The following is a 25,232-nucleotide window of genomic DNA, read 5'->3' on the forward strand; positions in this document are numbered from 1 at the left end:
CGGGTTCACTCGATGAATCCGAGGGGCTAATAGCGGCTATGCGCCTAACTCTAACGAGGTGTGTCGTCCCTGTTTCGGCCGTAACTTCTCTCGGTGTGAACGTTTCTTAAAATTTCGCTGATAGCCGCCTGTAAACTGCCTGGGAGCTTTGTATGTGCGGAGCTAGCTCGGAAAATGGGTCGATGAAATTCCTGTCTCGACCCAGAAGAGAAATTGGCTCTCGTAACTTTGACGATCCCTCTCCCCCTTCCCCTCCCCCTTCTTTTACTTTATAATAGTCACTATTATATTCCGTTTTTGATGATATCGCGAATTTCTGACACTATCTTTTTATAATTAATGTTTAGTTTCTTCTAATTCTGAATTAAAAAGCTAACATTGGCTGTTTTAATTTTCTAGAATTTTAATTGAATTTTTTTCATCTAATAAAATTAAGTTTTTTTTTTATCGAAACTAATATTGTATTTGTACATTCTGCTGTACTTTCTTTTATGGCGTTGAATATTTATAAATTTATGGAGTTTGTAGTTACAAAACGTATCGTATATTACTATCATGTCAAAGTTAATGCCCGATGCGGAAGTATTATAGTTTGCCACGCGGAGAATAATTTCGGTATGCTGTTAGTTGCCCACATTGTCTTCTCTGTGCGGGGCTATTCGAGCGACGTGCAGCAAGATTAAAGCCGGCGGCGGCTTTAATGTAACGTAAGTGTCTAACCATTGGCCCTGGCGATCGCGCGCTCGCTCTGCAGTGGTATTACCGTGAAATACGTCCGACAGACGCATCCCCCGGTGTGATTCGAGTAACGGTGCACTTTGCGGACGATACTTTGTCACTGCTGCGGGGCGAGATTAAAGCCGGCAAACAATTTCGATGCAACGCGGTGGTTCCGCGGTGGTTCCCGAAGAACGCTATCGTCCTAAATTGCCTCGAAAAATCTGACGAGCCGCTCGGTTCTTGCGACAATAAATCTTTCTCGTGCCACACTATTATAAATCACGTACCGGCTATTTTTGCAGGAAATGTTTGTGTGTACAACATTGTTAAAAAAAGAAAATTTAGGAAACCATTTATCTTTAAAAATAGAATTGTTATATGTAGTTAATAATGGTGATTGAAAAACGTAATAGAAACTATAGTAGAGAACCCATTTATTTTTCCTCCCTCCTGTCCTTTATCGATCTGCGAAATTGCACAGCTACAAAAGCTCGAGTAATGTAATTTACTACGACCCACTTTTCTCACTTGAATCTAATAATTGTTCCTTCCGAGAAGAAGTTTGGATCCCGAGATTAAATTCAATCGTCGTGGAATTAACGAGAGCAAAATATCGTAGATAGATGATGTAGATTTCGCTTGTTTTTTGATCGATAATCAACAACGTGTCTCAAAAACGATTTTTATTAGTTATGCAGAGACGTCAAATTTCTTTTCTCGCGACTTTACGCACAATTAAGTGCTATTAAAAAAATATATATCGTTAAGTTTCTGAAACGAAAATTTCGGGGAAACTTCGCGGGCACTTCGCACCTGCTACAAAATAACATTTCAATTAGGTTCGTCCAAGGAAATGCTGTGCGGATGGAATTAATTAAAGGCGCGGGATACCGCACCCATCTGATCTTGGCGAACTTTGCTAAAGATCCTTTGAGGTGTAGACAGGCTGCTACATTAATCTCTCGCGGGAACATTTCCAGACGGAGGCGGAATTAAAACAAAATCCACGTTACAAGTCCAAGCACGTCGCGTAATCTTTTTTCTCTAAAAATTGCGTTATCTTGCACGCCTCGTAATCGTTACGTGTGATTCACCCGTTTCGCATTTATCTCGCACCAATTTACTCTTGCGTTTTGCGGAGAGAATTAATAGCATTCGTGCGCGACATCACTTTATTACAATTATTATTTATTTATTATCAAGTCCATTTAATGTCCAGCAGACTTTTTTTCTTTCGTTCATTTAATTATTATCGCCGTTTTCTTTTTATGAAATATATCTCGTGCTACATGCACAAATAAATAAGTACAAACGAATTAATTTTAGCGTATTAATTATTCTTTTTACGATAGATATATAAATTATTAAGGCTACAGTAATAATTAGATTTGTAAGAAAGATGTAATAAGCGTCGCATTTTCAAGAAGCGTATCAAAAATTTTGTTGTACGATCTATTTTTGGTCTTTTTTTTGTAACTACATACCACGTATTCGAATATTCCGAAAGAGAAAAAGATGATTCCATGGCACTCTTCCAAATTGCGTTCGCGTTTATTTCAAACTAACTGACGTACAAAAGAGAATGGAAGTCCGATAGAAACCCGACGCGACGAAGGGGTTTGTGAACGTTTCCTCGCGAGAGAGTTGGAAAGAAAAACAGACGGGAACGTAAGAGAAAGACGCGCGTTCTTTTAAGCAGTGGTAAAAGTCGCAGTAAGATTCCTCAAAGCTTTGAAACGAATCGACTGGTACAAATGATTGGAGCTCGATATATAAGATCGAATCGGTCACAGTTGACGTTCCTTGACCCGTCTTTGTAGTTACGCGTTGAGATCAGCTATTTAAAGTTTCAATGCCCGTTCCGGCAATGTACATATATACTCTTCGCTGATATAAGAAAGTCGAAGTGCTCGTAATTTTCGCCGAGACGCGGACGTTAAAGTATATCCGTAGGAATAACGATGCGTCGTAGTTGCTTTTTTATTGACTTTGACGGAGAAGGAGATGACACCGTCGCGAATCCTTGTACGGAATCGAGAGAGAGTTAGCTCAATAATCGCATATCGGAAATTGCTTTATTAAAGAGCACAGCGCTATGATATTTTTACGCGTTTCTACTTATTACATTGTTATTATTGTTTTTATTATACGAATAAATCGATCGCGTAAACAATTTTAAATTCACCTACATTTATAAAAGAAAAAAGATAACACGTTTGTTTTCCACTCTGAGAGAGACAATTATATGTATAAATATTCTGTTTTTTTTTTTATATATGTTATCCATTGCCTTGCATTCCTTTCAGTTTTATAAGGATAAAGTTCGATTCGGTAAACTTTGCAATTTTGAATTCATTAGTTCTCGAAAATCGATTTCTCGCAAAGCGCACGAGAACACGAGAACGTTGATCGAAAGATCAGTGTTGATCTTTTGTCACGATAGGGGCGGGTTTGATGTGATGGAGAGAGGGATGAAAGGGGCAGTTTGGGGAGATGGGGTTTTAGATAACCGACGGAGAAGAGATATGCGGGGGATGATGACGGCGAAAAGTGTAGTACGGGGTGCTGTATTCGCAATAAAGGATGCGCAATGAAGGATTTCGCACCGTGGGCGGTTAAATTGCACTTTGTGGTACAAGCGAGAGTGCAACGGCTACTTAACATTCTAAAATACTTGCCGTTCCGCCCGCTCGTATCGCAATGCATTTTAATTGCGCTCACTTTCACGATCAGAGAGAACAGAGGAATTTAGCATTACGAATAACGGCCATGTAAAGCAGACGGACGGATCGTTCAGAGAGACTTACATATGTACAAAAGGGATGTAAGAATTCGTCTTTTAAAATTCTTTCTCTCCTCTTTACAGAAGCTGAATCAATAACGTTATAAGAAGCAGCTATTGTCATCTTATTGTTAGTACATTCTCATGTTTCTGTCCATCTATTTTTTTGGTCTTCCCTCTGATCGACGACACGGAGAAAAAGAATGCGAGTAAATATTTCGAACGCAAGACGACGTGTTTCTAAAATATTTTTTTCTTCGATATAAAAGCTTTACGTGACAGTTAATATATAAAATCGTCCTTTCTTACTATTCTCGTATATATTTTCGTCTTTCCTTTATTCTCCGGTATCTAAATGGCAGAAATGCGGACGAAGCAATTTTGATGCGTCCGCATCACGTCGACTAATTGCGTTTCTTTGGATCCGCAGCTTTTTGCCGGCCTGCTCTTGATATCGACGAAGAAGTTGCGACGGGCGGATGGATCGATTTCCGCGGGACAGTGATTTTTTGTCATTAACTATCGGTATGGCATTTGCGGTACAGCGTATGATGAATTGCGGCCGACGGATGATGGATGCAGCGATTGTCGTTCTTTTTTTTTTTTTTTTTTTCATGGCTGATGCCACTGACTCCTCGCCTCTCTCTCTTTCTTTTTTCCCTCTCTACTTCATCAAGGGATTCGGACACGACGAAGATCTTTAATTATCTCCGAAAGTTGGCCGCACGCTGAGTAATTGAGGGAGAAGACCGCGAAGGAAGCGAGCGAGCCGCTACGTAAGATGAATAATCGCGAGAGAGATTCGCGAGATTTGCAAAGTGAAACTCGAGATTTGCGAAATTCTCATTCCGCGGGAAAAGGCAATTCTCTCCAGGACGAACGTTCTTCATTTTATTTAATTTCGAGCTGCTTTTACCTTTAGTCTACATTGTCTAGTTTTGCAAAGGGAATTGTCTTCAAGTGTTTAATACATATAAACGGAGTAAAGTTTATTTAAAAAAGAAACAATATATATATAAATTTTAAGCGCACGTATGTTGATCAATTTAATTTATCCCAAAAAATAAGTGAGAATCAAATTATGCAAAAATAATTAAATGCTTTATGGCCTATTGGATCAGCATACATAAAATATTCGAATATTCAGATATCCAAACATTGTTAAAATATAGATTTATATATATATATAGCTTTAATGCTGCAATAACTATTAGTTGTCAAAAATATGTAACGTTATATACCCGTACTTTTGCCGTTCCAATTCTCTTGTAAAAATTATTGGTGCATGTCGCTAGCAAAGGTGTGTCCTTTATATACGAAAGTTGACGGCATTCTGAAAAATCTAACAGCTGCGCAACTCTCGCGAATAGTCGCTCGGGAGTCTCTTGAGTGGACGATGCACGAGCTGTGCAAAGTGGTTTGCATGATATTAGCCGGCGCATAAATTCCACGTGTTTGCAACCGAATGAAATCGTAGTTTGCATAATTCCATCCGCCCCCGTTTCTGCAAGCGCGAACCGGAGCTTTTATAACTGCGTTTTGCACTTTCGTTTGGCTGCACAGGCGTCCCAAAATGCGAACCTTTCCCGGCTCTGATTTAATCCCGGCGTGAAGTGCGGAAAATGAATGGCCATTTCTAGAAATGTGTGAAATAGTGGAACCAAATTTTATCTACGAATCCTTTGTGCAATACGTATTCAATTTTCCATTTTTTTTTTCATCTAAAAATGTAGTTTTTCGAAGAAAATAAAAATGGAACAGTCTTTGCTGAATCAGTCCAACAAAAATTTCTCGTCGTTGCAATCTCGTGATTCGTTTATCTTATATTGCGATGGATAAAACAAATATCTATTTATCATATAGCAAACAAAAATAAACATCTTTATTGGATATCGAGCGAGGCTTATCAATATCGGTCTTCAAGTTTCGAAAAACTCAACAAAGTTCAAAGTTCGCGCAGTTTCACGTTTGAGACAAAATCGAGCGTTCAAAGATTAAGATCGTTGAATTACCGAGAATATCTATATATTCAGCTAAAATTCCATTTTCTAACTTGCATCATTTATAAGAACTCCTTTGTTACGTGATCAATGCGATCGACGATTGAGTTGGTGCGTCATTAATCTACTCATTCATCGCAAGCCATGAAAGCAATAAGTGTTCTCTCGTTTTCTCGTGCAAAGTTTCATTAATAGTAAATTTTTATTATTAAAATATTTGAGAAGGAATTGTGCGATATATAATATATATCTTTTTAAACGAGTGATAAAAAAGACGAAATATAAATCCTGATAAGCAAGATTATTTCACGCAAAAGAATCATTTTCGGATAAGCTGCGGAATGAGGATTAGTTTTTTGAAAAAAAGTTTCATTGTAAGAATGGTGGCGGAATGATGTAAAAAAAGAAAATAAGAGCTAATTACGGACAGGCGATTTATGAAAGGCGCCGTTCATCGCGTGTTCGTCTGCTGTTTCTCTGTATGATATAATCGTACACGTAAAAACATTTCGCACCACTGCGAGGGAAACGACGGATGATAATGGCGACCATCTCATAGAGAAAATATAAAAGAGAAAAATATAAAAGGGACAAGTGAAAATTTCAGATTATTAAAATTTTGCAAAATTATAAATTATTATAATGTGTAAAAAAAGTGTGATTGTGTATCGGAAGCCTGGATTAAATGAGTCTAATTTAGCGACTCTTTTCTGAATTATAGAACAACGTTTGTAATATAACGAAAGGAAGAAAATTTAATTAATCAAAGTAAGCTGTTGATGCAACTGGATTTAAAGATTCAATTATCTGCGCAACTTCTTGTAAACTTTAATTTCGTTTCCGTCTCACGCGCATCGACAAAGTCTATGACTTCTCTCGTTCATATAATCGGGAATGTTGCTCGTGTGTCATTTCGCAAGGGGGAAGTAGCCTTACCGGAAATAGCACCCCGGAGAACCAACGGATCAAGATAAATCGGGCTAATGAATTCCACGTTGAAATAGTATCGCCCGATCGGTGGCAATTATCGAGTGACCCACATTTCACGTTGCGGAAAATTCTCGCGGATGCTAAACGCTCGTCATCGGTCTTCGAGGGATAGAAAATAACGTTCGATCAGTAACAGGCGCCATGTTTTTCCAATAAAAGCAGCATTACCACGTATCGATTACATATGAAGAGAAATATACGTGCACCGTTCTTCGAACAGCCACTATCGAAAGTTCGATATAGTAATACTAAAAGCGATCGCGATATTTTTGGATTTGACTTTGCCAACTAAAAGTGATTGGACATCTTGAAAGCGATTCGGGTATTTTTATTTTGTTAAATTAGAAATAATTAGGATATTTCGAGCTTCGACATGATCGTTTGAATTTGCATTTATGAATTTAAAGTGAAAGTCAAAACATTTTGAGAGATTTTTTGTTTTGGCTAAAAATGATCGAATAATTTTCGAGTTTGATTTAATTGACTGAGAACCGATTGAAATATTTTTGGTCGAATATATAGCATACTTATGACTTCGATATTTGTATTACTTTCGAAGATTTTTGATTTCAAAATTTTGTCTCATACTTTACATGGTGTCCCGCAAGTATGCAACTGTCTCTCTACTTACACATGCTTTCACGATCCGTGCACAAATCTGCCTAAGCTGTCTTGCGGTTACTTGCGGATCACCTTGTAAAATAGTGAACGAGACTTCGGGAGTCTAGTCGTTGCAATGCAAATTGACCGAATGGATTAGCTTTGGTCCCGGATTGGATTAACTCTCCCTCTGCAACTGATTGCGCAGACGCTTGATTGCAAATAACATTATTATTCGTTATCTCCGCGAGCAAGTCGGTCCGTAAAGTTACGCCGATAGTGCGCAATGTGCTTATTCTGATTGGATCCGCGTTGAATTTTCATGTTGTTCATGTGGTCCCGATAATTACTGCGGAGACAATTTCTCAATCAGCATTGCGCGGGAATGCTTTGTCAATCATGGATTGATCAAGAATAGCGTAGCGAGCATGTTTAACGAGATGCAACGTTGAAATTGAATTTACAATGTACGAGTTATTTAATTTAAAGGTTTCATTTTTTCCTACATACGCATATTGATCGACAACAAAAAAATTTTTGACGAAAATATTTATTCGATTTATCGAGATAGAATGTTAAAATTTCCACAATTCGGTTATTTAATTTGAGCTTTGTAAGGATTCATTGAAAAATAAAAAAAAGAAAGTTAGTTGACATTATGTAACAAATAAAAAACAGAATCCTTATTTAAATCAATAATTCATGTATTTACTAATTAAATGTAAACAGAATCGTATAATATCACTGTAAAAAAAGAACATGTCAATCAAGAGAATTCTTATTTGGATGCAAGCAAAGCTTCATTAAATAATTTATAATAAAATTTTTTATCTTGATCAATTTTATGATAGACACTAATATATAATAGTTTTAATTTACTGATATTAATTTATCACGAATATAACACTTATAAAATTAAACATTCGTGCTTAGAAAGCTCTCGCGCGACGTACTTTAAAATATTATCTCTAAACCGAGTGAATTTAATTTCTTTGGTATGTATGATTCTTTTTCGAACAATACTCAAACATCGAGAAGATAACGAATGGCGAGATGCATCATCGACTGCGGCACATAGTTGAGGGTTTTATCGAGGGTAATTTCGACGGATGCGCGTTTCTATAGTTGGTCCAATTGTTCCGGGTGGGTCGCTGACCCGAGCATAAATCAGATTAGATCGTAAGGCACCTGGTGCGGCCCCAAGATTACAGGAAGTTCGAGCTCGCGGACCAAACTCGCCTCAGACTGTTATGTATAATGTGTTTGCGTAATCCTTGCCGGATTATTCCATTTACCGAAGTAATATCGATTTTATTGATCTTATTGAATTATTCTCTCTTTTCAAACGCGCACGGCAAGTGCGAATATTTATTGTTTTCATCTTAAACAATTAGCTTCTGAATAATCTCATTGCTTCGTCCGCTTTTCTTACACGAAATTAACGATGCAAAAGTTTTGAAGACACGAACGAAGTCTAAAGAGAAAATTGCGCGAGCTCATTCCTAAGAGAATCCTCGACAAAGTCGATTTTTTAATCAACAGTCGGCAAATAATATGTTCAGAAATACGGTGCTTTCGAGAAGCGAATCGAGAAGGTGACTTGATTCAGAACAGAAACGAGCTCTTCATTTCGGAAAGACTAAACTATTTCACAGATTAAGACTTTTTTCCCGACATCAGCAAACTCGCTAATGAGTTAGTTGATTTCCAGTCAGATTTCTTGAAACTTTCTCGACCAAACGAAGCCGGAATTATTCTCGCATTTCCATAATATTCAATCTGTTACGTTTTTTACGAAGAAAAATGAGATTTTATTTTTATTCAGCGGGGCCAAGATCTTTTCTTTACCTTCTCGAGTTTCATATCTAGATATAATAATGGTTGCAAAATAAGAAAATCGCGTTCTTGAAACTCAAAACTAAAGTGTATACGCAATATGCTATTGTATACAAAAGTCGAGTAGTCTAAAATGTTTTAATGAAGAAAAAACAAAAATAAACCGTATATATATTATACATAATTTCTCAACATTTCGCGGTTTCTCAAAATTATCGATACAATATATTAAGAAAACTTCTTGCAAATGTGATTCTGGATGAATCCAGCTATCAATAGAGCAAATGATTTTTCTTTACGATCTATCTCGCTTGAAACGCAATAAAATGTTCGATCTCGTTTTACGGATAATTAATGAAACACAAAGTGTTTACTGCCTTGTTGTATGACTATTTAGCTAAGCTGACATCAAACAGGCAATAATATCACTTCGTCACAAAATGTACATGATTAAAATAAAACCTCTGGAAATTTAAATCCTTTTGTAGACGAGTTGAATTTTGAATAAAATGGATGAAACTGGAGACATAAATGCAGTGGATCAAGTAAAGAAAAATTATATATATGTATATATATATATATATATATATATATATATATATATATATATAAACGGAAACAATAATTTTTCACAAACTTTTCCATAAATGTCCGAATATTATATCCGCGTAACGCGTTGTAAAGAATGAGCACCGAAAACGTCAAATGTGTTTAAATCATAACGCGAGGAGTTCGCCGCTTAACCGAGTTTCGGTACGATGCGACCTATTTTCGCGAGAAAAAGAAAAATTGCGAGTTCAATTTAGAAGAAGTGGGGTCGGCGGACGCGGAAGTAGAAGTAGAGCTGAAAATCCTGGCAATTTTTCACACTACGCCGGATTCTACTCGTTGACAGATCGCTGCATTTCCAGCGCGCAAGGGAACGTTAGCATAAAGTGCATGATTATCGGAATGTTCCTCATTCTTGTTCTACGCGTTTGAATTACGAGCGTTTTATCATTATATTTCTTCCTCTTCTTCGTGTCGACAACAAATATTTTAGTTTTGGTATAAAAAATCTTGACGTATCAAAATACATAATTGTAATATAAAATAGATATAGAAGAAAATGTATGCACAATGACATATTTCATTTTAATAATTTTTATATTTATCATTTTTTTCTTATAATAATCAGTCATCCTTGCTACGCGTTTCATTGAATACTTTTATAACATGATTCTTACCCCCCCGCTCAAGAAAGTTTATTTAAAAGACAAAGAAACCCCTATTCTGAGGGACAAATTGAATCGAATTTTTGATAGACCTAGATAGAAGAACGATTGTGAGTAACATGTTACTTTGGTCCCTGTTCGATAAGAGAAACTATGAAACTACACAGAGATTCTGTCCCCCTTTGATCGTGACGATTTACCCGTAAAATCGCGGCGTTCCTTTGGAGCGACAGAAAACAGAAGCCCCCTTCTCGATTCAAACGTTTTTCCCTAACGATATTGTATATTGTTGAAGCTCGAATTGGTACGCTTTCCTTCAATATACATATTCACGCCGCGTCTTTAAAAATTCGCTCTACTTGACTCTGAATTTTAATATTGTCCTTTTTTTCGTATCTTGTTAAATCGTTGTATGGAATATTATTTTTCAATCAATATTTTTCACACGCCTCTATTTCACTTTATTTTTCTTTGTTGCGTGAAAAATATTATTTCAAGTACACAGAAAGTTCTCATTTTTTTAATTTCCCGTAACTGAAAACAGTTATTTTTAACTAAAAATAAAGAAAAAATAATATCGCAGCTCGAGATAACTTCGAGACAGGATTTAAATCTAAAAGTTAAAAAAATAAATATATTTTATCCTTAATAGTTAATCCCCAAAATAAAACAAAAAAATGATAATTGATTCTAATGGAAAAATAATGGCATGCTTTACATGACGATCAATATTATCTCGTATATTTGCCGTTGTATAAAATCTCCGATCATAATGATATAATGGATCGTTCTTGGGATTAAAAATTCAGGCATAGAAATTGCACATCCGGCGGCAAATAAAATTCGGCAGTCCGACAATCGGCGTTTCTTTACATCTCGATGATAGGCCTAAGCTATTAACATCGTAAACGCCACATGGCTCAGGATGGGATGGTGTAAAGGATGCTTCCTTCACACCTGTCGTGTCCCGAGCGACACGTTTATACTGTCCCTCTTGTTGCGTTACATTCACACTTGCAGCCCTTCTAGAGACAGAAAGCTTTCCTAGCGCGCAAGCACATTAACGCTTTGCTACGCGCAACAACACATCGAGCTTGCGGTACTTGGCTTTTACTATCGCATAACGTACACTTACATACACCCAACAATGATAAACATACATAATTGTGTTTGGGAAAGTGTAAATGGATCGTGGTTGAGAGTAAACTGCGTGTCTACGGGGTGGTCCGAAACTCACGCGCGAGTGGAACCTTTCTAAGGAGAGAAATATAAATATATGCGAATAATATCTCTAAATATAAAATGCAAACTTTCTCTAATAAACAGATACGATCTAACGATTTTACATCAAACTTTTTACTTCTAATGGGTCTCGTCTAGCGGTCCGTTTAAAAATGCATGACAAATCTCTTTCGCGAGCGATATTCCGAATGTCTGTATCCTATATGTTCCATAATTTGATTCGCGTATGGAAACCTGCTAAAAGAATACGTTTTTGAGGACGACGTGAAAGACGACGTGTGGCTTTAAGGTTTTTATCTGGCGGTTTCGGAGCAGCCTGTACGTGTGTAAATTGTGTGATTTTGTGTACCTTGTGAAATATATGTATATTACGTGCCAACGTGTGCGAGAATGAACTGCGTGTATGCAGCGCTTGGTTGCAATCGCGACGCATCCTTTTTTTTTTTTTTTTTTAATTCTCTCGCCCCGTGTCGCCGTTTCTCCGCGAAAAAAGGCTATCGCAGAGCTAGCTGCGCAACAAAATTTACCGACTTCCAGATTAAGTTCTAAGATTTAAATAAAATTCTCTCTCGAGCAATGATTTTTTTAATCTCTTTCGTCGTATAAATTTAACGGGAGCAATGTAGGATGTTTTTAAATTAAATCGTTGTGCTTGACTGGCAGATTCTTTGAAAAATTTAAAGTTTCCTTAACAAAAGCTTAACCAAATGTTGGTCCTTTTATTTTTTGATTGTTTAATTTTCTTTATTTTTCGAATTTACTAAAGATTGTAATGGCAAAGTGTGATTTAAGAATTAATTTCAAATCGCTTTATATACATAGGCTGATAATCTTTGTGCAATCATAGATTGGAGAAATACAAAAGATGATAGCAACATAATTCAGCCATATTTGTCAGAGAAATAAAATAATATTATATTACCCTGTTTTATAGTATATGCACTTGCGCTCAGTTAGCTTGATACAAAGTCAAGTCACTTCTGATTGCATCGTGGAAAATGCATTTTCGATGTGACGTGTAATGTATATACCGGATGTACGTGTGCACATAGGTATATCATGTGTGTGTTATAAGCGTATGTAGATATGTGTGTGTATTTTTGTGCGAAATATGAAAGCGGAACGTACAAAGGCGCCGACGCCACTATGGAAAAGTCGAGCCCCCATGGAAAAGGTATAAAATTCGTGCGCACTATTCGGAAAGGAATAACGGCGTCAATCGCCGCTTTCAATATATATTTATATATATGTCTTAATTTTTTGCTCCTCCTTCTCCTTTTTCCTCTCGTTTATTTTTCATTGTCCATAACACACAGTCGGTTATATAACCGGAAAATTCTGTCCAGAAGGCGTAAAGGCCATTTCTTACAAAAACCATTTCTTGCAATCGTCTTTCTATAGACGTTTACCGGTAGAAAGGATAAATGATAATGTTCACCTCTTTTAGTTTCGGTCTTTCCGTAAAAAAGAAAAAAAAATGAAAACGCTTGACGTATAAATGCGATTACAGTAATATAAAAGCTTTCCCCTTCTTGTCTGATAATCTTTTCTTAGATTAGCGCAATTCTCTGAAATAGTCTCTGATTCACGAGCATTTCATGATAACGAAATGAAATTGCACATTGGACGCGTTATAAATGATTACAATTTAAATTCCATTAAATATTTTATCTTGTTCGTATGCATCTCATATGATTATTGGCAAAATGATAGACATTAAATATCGAAGCATGTACTATTTTACCCTCAGATTTTGTAAAGTTATTAAATTAGTTTGACTTTCTTTTTGTCCAGATGTTAGTTTTTTCTTAAAAAATATTTGAACGCGAGCTATCTTTATTTCAATATATTTATCATCAAAAATATAATAAATATAATATAGAATAATAAAAATATAATAAAGAGAGAGTTACATTTTTTTATATAAATAAAAAATTTTATTTGTATAACTGCTGCTTCTAAACTACTTTTCCTTTTCTTTTATAACTGTAAAATAGTTCTCATGAGGCGCAAAGCTATATATATTCCAATTATAAAGCTTTTGAAAATGCGGATTTTACGAAGACACGAAAAAGCTTTTTTAAAAATAGGACATCTACATAGAAACGTAGAAAACGAACATTTCATGTGTATAATTGCGAGCTTTCTCTCTGAAATAATGAAAAACCTTCATAATGCTTTCAATTATCAATACAAATTTTTAAAAAAAATATTCTAACTATAAAATGATGGTCTCCAAATTTTACATAATAAAAAGTTTTGCAATCAGCATAACGTTTTTAAATTTCTCCCTCCATTGTTTTGTTATTACCAAACCAGTCCATAAGAAATTTAGAAGCTAAATTAAATACATAATTTATTATTTAATCAATAATATATGCTTTTTTATTATCAATAATTATTGGAACGGCGATACTGTTATTTTATTCGTGTCACAATAAGAATATTTACGTAATAAACATATATATAAACTCTTATGTATTATATATTATGGACTGATTTGAGAGATATTTCACAAAATTCTGAATATCTTTTCAAGCGAATGGTTTAGCGTTTCAGAATCGGATAAAACAGAATCAGTTTCTATTTCTGAGACGAAAGGATCGATTTTTCCAGAATCCCTATTCTACTTCGTCAAAGGACGCAAGTGTTTACCTGGCCATATAGTCGTACATACTAATGCGCTTATAGGATTTCATGCCGAAAGCGTGTGATGGACGTATCGCGATCCTGATGGCGTGTAAGGTCGATAGGATGGATAATCGATGGCGCGTCGCGTCTCGTCGGACCCGGTAAATATCTGGAAGCATTCTGACCCGGTCACGTTGACACGAACCACTCAACAAGTCAACGACTCGCCGCGCTGCTAAGTTAAAGTCGCGCGAAAGTACTATACTTTCCCCTAAGGGCCCCTTAAAGGGGATGCGGCCTTTCCTAGCTCTCTTTCTCTCCCTCGTCATAGTTCCTCCGCGTTTCTCTCGCGATGAATATCCTGCCCTGCTCGTGAAAACCTATTCAAACGGAACGACTTTTGACGGCGGTGCAAGTTAGCGCGATCAATCGCCGCTCCTGTGTTTCATTTCGAGACGGAGTGGAGTTATAAAAGCGGTCGTAAAAAAATAGCAAACGAAAGAAGCCGAAAGATATAAAAACGTTTCTCGATCTTTATAGGAGTTGATCAAAAATATTGCGCAAAATGCAGTTTACGATATTGATCGGGAAGCTGCCAAAAGCGATTCTTTCCCCTGAATTGGTTAAGCTAAAAAATCTCTCAAGAGGTTTTTCCATGATATATTTAAAAATGCCAAGTTTAATGTCATTTATTCTCATATAAAACATTTAATTTAATTTAATGTTTAATATAGTTATCTTATGTCAAAATTATGTTATAATGCTTTATGTTTTAATTTTTCTATACGATATGTTCATTAATTTAATAATATGCAAAATGTTTAAAAAAGACTTTTTCTGTAAATAATCGCACACTTGAGAATAATAAATCCATACAATCGATGCGTGAAGTGTATAAAAAAGCAGAAGAAAGATAAAGCAAGCGTAATAAATATGCACAAACATATATGCATATGAATATGCATATATATTAAAAGCAACATTTTTAGCGGCGTACTATGAAAAAAACATTGCTTTTACGCGAAAGCAAATTCTTTATTAAATTCTATATGCTAGAAAAAGTTGTTACACTATCTAATTCACTTATTTAAAACGTTTTACATGGCTTTTCGATAAATACTGTAAACTGCACATAATTCTGATATAATTTATTTATTTAACGAGATATTTAATACACGGCTATTAAATTAGCTATATTTTTAGAAAAAGTTGTCGATTGTAAATTCAATAAAAGAATTTGTGACCAGAGAAATATTCCTTACAACTATAGATATTTTCCGTTTTGTTTGTCTATTTGTGAGTAGAACTTTCGGTCTAACTGGATTCGGATCAAATGATGTTGTCGCGTATTGGAAAAAGAATTATCGCGGAGAGAGAAAGTCTTAATCAACGATGATGCGAACCAAGCGTATAATCCGGCTTCACTTATCAATTCGATGTTGACATCGGTCATCCCGACATTGGACGCTGTTATCACATTGTGCTATTAGAAATATAATTTTTCAATGCACACACAAAGCGTGTTATCACAGTCCGTTGATTACGAAGTTACGACGGATATGTTAAATCGGATTAACGAATCAGACAATTTTGATCCCGCGCTTGTATCGTTTAAATCCTTTGTTACAACCGCTACACGATATGAATAAAAAATCAATGAATAATCGATCGACGAAAATGCAATTGCATGATATTTTCTTTTTCGTTAAATATTTCTTTGCTAATTATATTTCTCTGTAATTGTGTAATATTTTTCGATATTTTTATATGTGATTTATATCTGTCATATAAACTTTTCTCATAATTTTTCTCATACTGTAAAAACTTGATTCTAAGTTTAGAAAGATTTATCGCGAATTCCCAGCTGGCTGCATTAGCCCACATACATCAGGTGCACTTAAAGGTCATCGCGCACAGATTTAGTTAAATCTTGACCAATGAAACTTTGAGTATAAATCGAGCAAACAATATGGTAGCTTATGCTAAGCGTATCTTCGTGGTCAAAGTAATACGCTTTTGCGAATGCTGGTCAATTTGTACAACGAACTTTAATAGAGATTAATGTTTAGTTGAACTTATTATTAAATTATCATGTAAAGAAATAAAATAATCTCGCGAAACCCGAGGCCATAATTCACTTTTTCGAATTTTGATCCGTTTACAACAATTACATTTTTCTCTTGTTTTACCATGATTTTTTATAGTTATAAAATGGCTCCATTATCTTGTAAAGAGAGTCGCGTTTATTTCTGATCCGCAAAATCTCCTGCTTCGATTGACAGAGCGAGCGAAAACCGAATCCGTCATTCGCGGGACTCAAAGGAATTCAGGAAATTGAATTATTATCGTCTGTCCGTCCCAAAACTCGCGTACGTCCGGATTCGGATGGCTGATCCGGCAAGAATTGCCGCATTTCCACGGACAATCGACGTCGCAGTAGAGCGGATAAATATCGGAACCGCCAGGAGAATCATTCAACCGCGCGATATTCGACTGATCGAGCAAAACGCGAAGTTCATTTGGATGTTTTTTTATTTTTCTGTAAACCTGCAAAGCCCCAACGTACACGGATGATAACTGACATAATCAAGTTGCGGCGATTATTGGTAGCGCAATATAAAGTTAGACAGAATATGTTTCGTTTGCCATCTTTTTTTCATCGGCCAATTTCTTTTTTCGTTCCTCGAATAAAGTAGTACATTACCGGGATCTTTCCGTGCCCTGAATATTTATATAATTAACGATTGAATTAAAATTTGCATATAATAGAGAGACGTCTCGTATATTTTATCATTATTGAGCGTACCGAGAGCCAACCCGGCACACCGTGCGCTATTAATGGCGTCATTATAGAACGAGCGCCCAAATTATTCCCTCGTATAGGTCACACGGCAAAGTAGCGCGCTGACCCCGCCTATCAACCGATTTTATTTATGCAGCGCGCAAATTGTTCGATACTATACCAGTGCTAATTACGCGGGTAATTTATCGAGAACAAAGACGTCGAATAAAACTGCCGCGCATTCCGAAGAAGAGACAAAAGATATAAATGTCGTTGGAGAATAAGAGGTTTTGGTTTCACGCAACTCGGGGAAGAGTGTTACGATAACAAAATACGGCTCTGGGATCAATCGCGATCGGGGGGATCGGAATACATTGGAGGTGAACCGTCACAATTTATCAGCGCATCGAATCGCGGCCGCAGAGCAAGCATTCCGATATTCATTCCACGGCGCGCTTGAGCTTTATATTATGTATCATCTCTCTGATAACCCCACAGACGAGACCGAGCCGGCTCGGTCGACGTATAGATGAACAGACGGGAGAATGAACGCACAGAAGCCATCGTGTATACGTATAACGGAATATCGATTCGTCCTTTATCGCCGCAATAAAACACGCTGACGAGAGGAAACTCGCTGGCAGGAGAGACGGAAAGTCAAATTATCTCGCGTCGCGCGACTGCAATCGCCGGATCCGGATTGATAGAGCGCGCATGGAGCTGCATTCTGTACAGTGTAAATATTTTTTGCTCACTTTTTCTCTTCCGCGATCTTTACGCGAATATGCAATATATGTATAAATAAATAAATAAGTAAATAAATAAATATATATATATATATATATATATATATATTTCGAATTAATTTTCGTTGACAGGAGTGTCAAGGTGATAGTTTTTGGTTTACACGTCAGAGAAATATTTTTAAAAATATTACAGAAAGATATACATTACGGAGTGGAATTAACTGAGCATCGTTATCGAGACGAGAATTTGCATCCATTATATACGCGGCTTTACTGGTTCTGCGAGAGAAACTTGTAACGATTTGTCTTACAGAATGTAACACTTTCCCGTTTAATCCGGTTGGCAGGACTAACGAGTGATGCGCCGTTTGAAAAAAAAAAAAAAAAAAAAAAAAATTTTGCGACGGAAAGTTTTAACGATGTATTGATGGATAGTACGCGCGCGAATTTGTGACTATATTTCGTAGATATTTTGACGATGGGAACATATGTACCAAATGTAACTGTTGATTATATTTACACGAAATTTAGTGTGCGTAATGTGAAATTGTGAATATTATACGTGTAGTCTTTTTTAGAAAGTTTGATTTGTAAGTATACGATAAAATGTATGCCTTGTAATATAAAATAATCTCACATATATATTGATTGATTTTGTATAGAGCGATTAGAAGAATGATAAGTTAATTCATACGTATTGTCTAGATAATGAGTTTTTTTTATACCTGCATATTAAGCATTACTAAAATACTGCTTTTTACTGAAACACGGAGAATGGGAAAACATTTTTTATATAAAGAAAATTCAACGTCAGTCTCGACTGGAAAGGGATTTTGTCGTTTGTGTTTCATTTACCAAAAGGCGTCAAGCTTTACTCTGCTTTGCTGTGCTCTAAGATGCTTTTAATATTACATCGTAGAATGCAATAAAAATTATTTTTTTAAGAGAGAGATACTTTAGATCGTATTCCTTTCGCTGGAACGCGAGAATTTTAATCGCAAGCCAGAAATTCAAAAAGCGTATCGATCGCGTCCTACTTTTCTCGTTTGTTTGTCGGTTCGATCTAGACGGATAAATTGCGTTGTCGACATGCGTTTAACTGCACGCTCATCGGATCAACGTTGGTAAAATTTAGAATCGAATCTATGCGATACGATTGATAAAATAACAGATTGCTTTTAAATGCTCGCTTAATAGACTGTTAAACTAAATGGCGGATATTGGAAAAAGGAATCCGTTTATTCCAATGTTCCGTATATTTCGTTTTAAGAAATATTATAAAATATATTTTTTTAGTACTTTGTTCATTTCTCAATTACACTCTTTCGCGAAAATGTGCTGTTGATTTCTTTCACGGATTTGACTGTGTTTTATAGCATACAATTATTATAAATTAATAGAGGTGAATAAATGGTTGACGAGAATCGATCATAAAAAGTAAGTTGCACTCTTGGATAAATATAAAACAACAAAATATAGAGCAATTTGTTAAGAATCAACAAATACATAATAATTTATAATGGTTAAAAAATAGATTAAAATTGTAACAAGTTTGCGCTAATCATTTCTGATAATCAATTTATTTGTTTTCTATTTATATTATTTTTATATTATATTGTATATTCTATTTTATATTTATATTTTATTGCAAGGGAGCGCAACTATCTTTTTGATTTGCTCCTCGTAGATTAGCCAATTTATGATGATTAATAGTGGATATAGGATAGATGGAGTGACAATTTGTGCGACTGTCATATTCATAGAGGAAACAGAGTGTTTCTGTAGTGGCACACGGGTGCATGTGGCTAACGTCTCTCGTTTCGTGTGTCATGGTGTTTCGAGAATCTTGTCGCGAGATTTTATACCTTTCCCACGTGTGTCGAGTAGTGACGCCCTAAAGTGTCTTGTAAAGAGAACAAGCTAGAGGAACAAACAATCATAAGAATTCACGGCCGGCGTTATCGATCAATTTTGTAATCGCGTCGTTAACGATTTCTGAAAAAAAAAATCCGGCTGCTAAATAAATATCAAAGAATGAAATGAGATGACTAACCGGAAGCGGACATTCGCTTTCTTCGGCGTGGATCGTGACCGAGACATCCTTCGACGTATCGCTCTTTCCGTTCACTTGTCGAAGCGAGGATCAAAGAGATTATATCCCTTTTTATATTATGTAACGCGAAAATGTGTGTCTTGCAATATCTCGTTCGCAAGGCAAACCTGATAAATTATTCGCGAATTTTTTATATATTCATGACACATAGAATCTCGCTAGAATGAAAAGTCGGATAAAACTAATTTTCGGAAAATGTCAACGCAGAAAATAAAAATTAATCGATATGGAATATTTGCTCTCTCTTACTCGGAAACACGATCGATTACTTTCAATGTCATTTCCCACGATTATCGCGTCTTTTTCCAATCACTGAATTAATCCGCGGTGCAACAGGATATACCGCTTAACAAACACACGACGGTGCAATTCCATCCGACATGCAATGGTAAATCTCTCGAATCGTCTCTGTACGCGCACTCCATTACAGTCTGACATCGTGGACACCGGATAAGCTCGTCGATCCTCGCCTAGACAGCAAACACGAGCCGCATTGACAGATGCGTTCAGGTAGCTCGCGAGCTCTCACCCGATTTCTCGGACGCAGAACCGTAGAACGATATTGAGAACGAGCCGACCGCGCGACGTAATCACGATTGGAGAATGGTGGTCAATAAAATAACACTGCAGTCCACACCACGTAACAATATCCAAATATACGTACGTATGTATATCTATAGGGTGCCCCGTATTTTTCTTTCATTTACGGATTTCTCCATCAATTCGCAGTTGATCTCTTTCAAAGGTATATATCGAGATATCGTTGATGAAATTTTATCACATTATTTTCACATTGAAATTATGAATCACATGCATCGTGCAAACAAGTAACGAAAAGCAATTATTCTTCGTTCACTCTTTCGGGAGTTTCAGTTTTTGAAATTTAAAAGCTAAAAGGAATGAAAAGAATCGATCGACTTAATAGACCGACTTGAAAAATTGATAAAGAAATCCAATGACAGGGGAGTATCCGGCGCACCCTGTATACATGCGTAGAAATAGACGGATGAATATATAAATATACGTAAATATATATATGTATCACGTGACGTCCAAGACTAGCGCATCGCAGTAAAATGATTACGGGTGATCGAGGAAGGCATTCTTTGACAATGAGAACACAAAATGGAAAAAAAAACGAGCTAAAGGATAACGTTAGAGTAGACCGATGATGAGCAAGTATTCTCGAGACTAAATGCTTGGCGACTGCGCTTCTCGTGCTCGTTGCGTTGTGGTAGTGCGGCACGACACCTTAAAGCCGTCATAGGTCCAGGAGCCTAACTTCAAAACACAGGTCTGTACGTCGTACGGAAAGAACTCAACGTCGATGGAGCAGGAGGATTTATATACGGCCGGCGGTTGCCACACGACCAATCCCGAATAGTAGACCGTGGCCTTGGTCATCAGTGTCACCTCGTAGTTGCCATCGGCGCTGGAATCACCGAAGAAACGAGCCGAGCGTGATCACGATGGGCTCGGAGAGAAGGTCTCCGGATGCTGCCGCCCTTTTTCCGCCGCCTCTCTATCTATCTCCTCTCTCCTGCAGTTGCTTTTGATATCCCGGCTTCACGTATATCGACGGACGCATTCAACGGTTATCATGGTACATTCGCCGCTTCGCGGAATGGCTTTTCGATTAAAAATTTCGAAATGAAAAACCGATACCTCGATCAACTCGCGGAAAGGCCGATGGTTTCAAAAATTTATACAAATCTCGAGATTTTATTTCATTTTATGTATCATGATAATGATCGGTTTTGTGCTTTTTTTCGTTCGAGGCAAGATTTTAATCAGAAAGATTATTTATAACAGCATTTGATCTCTCTTCATTGTTTTGAAAAAATACTCAATTATGTGTATAGAAATTGACATTTTCCTTTTTGATTTATAACGATTCATTGACCGCGAAATAAGAAGCACGACAGCGTCACTTCGGGGGGCTATGTGGCAGCATCCGTCTTCCGGGGTGTGACTTCCGGCACTTTCTCCCTCTCGATCGGAGACCCACGCGGCGAGCCGATCGTCTGTGAGATCTAATCTAAGCTTAAGATCTACAGCTGACTGTCATCCCGGAGACGCATCCCGTACGAAGCTATGTCGGATCCGCGTCTCGGGCATTTTGGGGGGCTCGATATCGGGTTGTTCGGGGCACGAGAGGGGGTGCGGGGGGGTTGGGGTTGGGAGGACTAGGTCTTGGAGGTCCACGACTTAACGGCTACCATGCGAATTTACCTTGAAGCCGTCATAGGTCCACGAACCGAACTTGAGGACGCAGGTCTGCTCGTCGAATGGGAAGTACTCCACGTCGATCTCGCACGATGACTTATATATGGCGGGCGGCTTCCACTCGACCAATCCTTGATGGTAGATCGTGGCCTTCGTGGCCAAGGTCACCTCGAAGTTGCCGTCCGCGCTGCGAGCGAGCACATTAGTGGTTCTGGGCGCTGCGGCGGTCGAGCTTACTTTGTACTTCCGATTCGATATCAAGCCGTCTTTTTTTTTCTTTTTATTTCTTTTTTAAAATTTATTTCTGTGTCGTGTATACGTGTATGTATGCGTTTTTTTTTTTTTTTTTTTTTTTTGCGAGTGTGATTATATATACGCTATCGTAAGATAGAGGCAGACAGAGATCTTACGTGATTATTGGATTACGTAGCAAATATCCGATAGTTTTGATCGAAAAACTGATTCTGATCGACAAGAGGAGAAAATAAATGAGCATAAATAAAAGTGATCTTTTCGTCGAATCGAGGGATAAATGAAAATGATCTTTCCGCAACTATAATCCGGATACAGGAATTATCTGACTCGCGAAACACTCGTTAAATCGGATCAGATTATCGCACCATTACGGGAGCAGGCTCTTATTTCGATCCACTAAGCCCAAAAGCTAAGACATATCAATAATCCGATTTTAACTGACTAACAGCGATTCTCGTTCGTTCCTTTCTTGATTATTATCCTATTCATTCCTATTATCATAATTTAGATAAGACTGGGAAATTAATTTTTTTTAAATTAGATTTAGCGTTTTCTCTAGATATTGGCGTGTTATCTGTCTTTTCTTAATTTATATTTTATGGCGTAGTAATATCGATTAATAAAACGTAATGAGTTCTTTTTTTTCGAGTTTTAATTTATAACTTATGCAATTTATGAAGAAAGATAACAATTCTAAGGGATTACGTTCATTATCGAATTATATTTCACCTAACGGTTGCCAATTCTATACTTCTGAAATAACAATGTTCCTAAGCTAGAGAAATCTATCGGTAGATGTTAGATCGTTATAGTACAAATATAGATATCCGTAGCCTATAGAGTTCCGTCGACTATCGAGAATTGAAGTATCGGCCACGTGGGGCTGCGAAGTAAACTAAGCGCGATGGTCGAGTTTCCTAAAGTCGGAGGGAGAATCCGGAGGTACTAAGTCATCGTGGATGATTGCGGACTGTCGGGATTATTTTGCTATCGACTTCCTTTCCTCCCTCGCGGACTATCTACCGACCCGAAAGTTACAATCAAGACAGGGAATATAGTTTATACCAGCAGTTGCTGAGAGAGTTACAGCGTATTATTGAGAAAATGCAATTTTGCTCTGGCTTAACTGGGAAATTGTTGATCTTGTCAGTTGTCTTATCTAACCGTGCGCATATCGCGCAATTGTGTTTTATTTAACGTCTAAGTATTCCTAGTTCGAAAATTACGCGATAAATTTATCTAATGTAAATGTGCCTTAAATAAAATTTTTTACAATTAATTCCTTAACAATTAATTTCTGTGATGTAATATTGGGCTCTCATTGAAAATAAATATAACGAAAGAATTACATGATGTAAAATATTAATGCATTTAATTAATGTAAATATAATAAAAGATATGATACGTCACAAACATATAGGTATAAAGAATATAATTTTTACACATTCTGTTAAAAAAATTCGATGTAATAAAAATCTTATTTTAAAGATAGCATTTTAAATTTCATTGGACTATTTCATTTTATCATTTTTATAGATGCGAGCAATGATAAATTGCTTCGTTTTCATATGACTCAACTTTTCAGTGATACGACTCCGTATAGAGACAGCCTCGATTGTATCGATCGTATCGGCGAGCTACTTCTTCGTCCCGAGTGTGTCGCCAAGCTTTCCACCATATAACGTCTCGGGGAAACAAACTGCATTAATAATCCAGCCTGCCTTGTCGAACAGTTTATCCTGCCGACTTATTCAACGTGTTCGCATGCAATTTTGCTGAGTACTTGACGTAAATAAATAAAAGTAGTGTTTATCCGTATAAATGAATATATACGAATCGCGTTCCTTCACGTTTGTTCAGTCGTAGGTCCGAGAGCATTATAATCTTTCTCACTGATTCATACGTGATCATTTTTCGCAGATATTAACCGAGCTCGCATGAAGCACCAGGATTGCTACGAAGAGAAGATTTGCTCGAGATGAGGCGAGAATTTCAGCTAAAAATTTCACGCGCTACATTCAATGTCTCTCCGCGTAGCTTTTTTTATCTCTTCTATTAATTATTAAAAATATTTTTCCATTTATTATTAGACATTCATATGTAATTTAACTTTTCTTTCGCGTTTTGCGAAATACTAGTTCGCAATTGTAATAATAGTGTGTGCGATACATTTGTTCTCCGCTGCTGAGAAAGATGTCTCGTCTGCGCGCGAGAATATATTTTTCTTCTCTCATCCTTCTTGCAGGTAGCAGATCGTAGATCTATGTGCAAATGCACAGATGCTTCCCAGCTCTACGTGTCTCGAATTTCCGGTTGGAAGGGAAAGCGCAGCCGGACTATTCCGGGTTTGTGCGACACACGTGGTCCAGAATGGCGACGTGTCGAGGAAGAGATCGAAGGGCTCGTAAAGATTCTGCGAAAGAATTCCTAATCGGGACAGCCCATCTTCCGCACGATCGCGTTACGATTATCGGAACGAGCATTGATTCTCGCGTGAGAGTGACTCTTCAAGCGATAAAGGGCCAATTGTCAGACACGATCTAGCAGGATTACATTTCGCAGAATATGATACGAGGCGTGGTGTGTAGTCTCTTTGTTGTGCGAACCCTTCGCTTGTCGAAATCAATTTATAGCTTGATGGAGAGATACTCTCTCTCTCTCTCTCTCGTATATACACAAAAAGCTATCGATTTGTCTGACAGCAGGTCTGAGATACGTTGAAATGGCATCATTGAGATCGATTGCCAAATGCACCAGCCCTTTCTCATTGATGTCAACTGTGAGCTTTTCGTGCATTATTTGATTTTATACCGATTTTAATATCAAACATAATTTAAAGCAAATTAAGCCGAAATTAGGAGACGAATTTTTTAAACAAAATAGAAAATTTCCCAGAAACAATGGCAATAATTATATCTCTAATGTAAATATAAATACAAATCGTTAAATATTGTACATTTTTACTTTTCTGCTTAAAATCGCGAAAATAAATTGCTTGAAAGCGATACGGTGTCACTTACATGATTGATTCGAGATTAAGAATGATGGATTTCGATTCTCTTGTTAATCCGGATCAAGTGCACATTTGCCGCTGC

At 36.9% G+C, this 25,232-nt stretch overlaps 1 protein-coding gene across 4 annotated transcripts in view; it reads right to left on the minus strand.

Moving 5' to 3' along the window:
- Nachralpha4 (nicotinic acetylcholine receptor alpha4) overlaps positions 1–25,232 on the minus strand; it is a 155,573-nt gene that overhangs the window by 42,041 nt on the left and 88,300 nt on the right. For 2 of the 4 annotated variants that reach the window (XM_083036120.1, XM_083036123.1), the window contains one exon: positions 21,889–22,069. The exons of 1 other annotated variant lie outside the window; for it this stretch is intronic. In XM_083036120.1, coding sequence (XP_082892246.1) covers positions 21,889–22,069 — 181 coding nt within the window. Of the gene's footprint in view, positions 1–20,907; positions 21,089–21,888; positions 22,070–25,232 lie in introns of all 4 variants that reach the window. One more of the 4 variants, XM_083036121.1, reaches the window with a different exon arrangement.

This window comes from Prenolepis imparis, unplaced genomic scaffold (genome assembly GCF_030444845.1).
Source record: "Prenolepis imparis isolate NDT839.2.m4 unplaced genomic scaffold, iyPreImpa1.0 SCAF_4, whole genome shotgun sequence".
Classification (NCBI taxonomy): domain Eukaryota; kingdom Metazoa; phylum Arthropoda; class Insecta; order Hymenoptera; family Formicidae; genus Prenolepis; species Prenolepis imparis.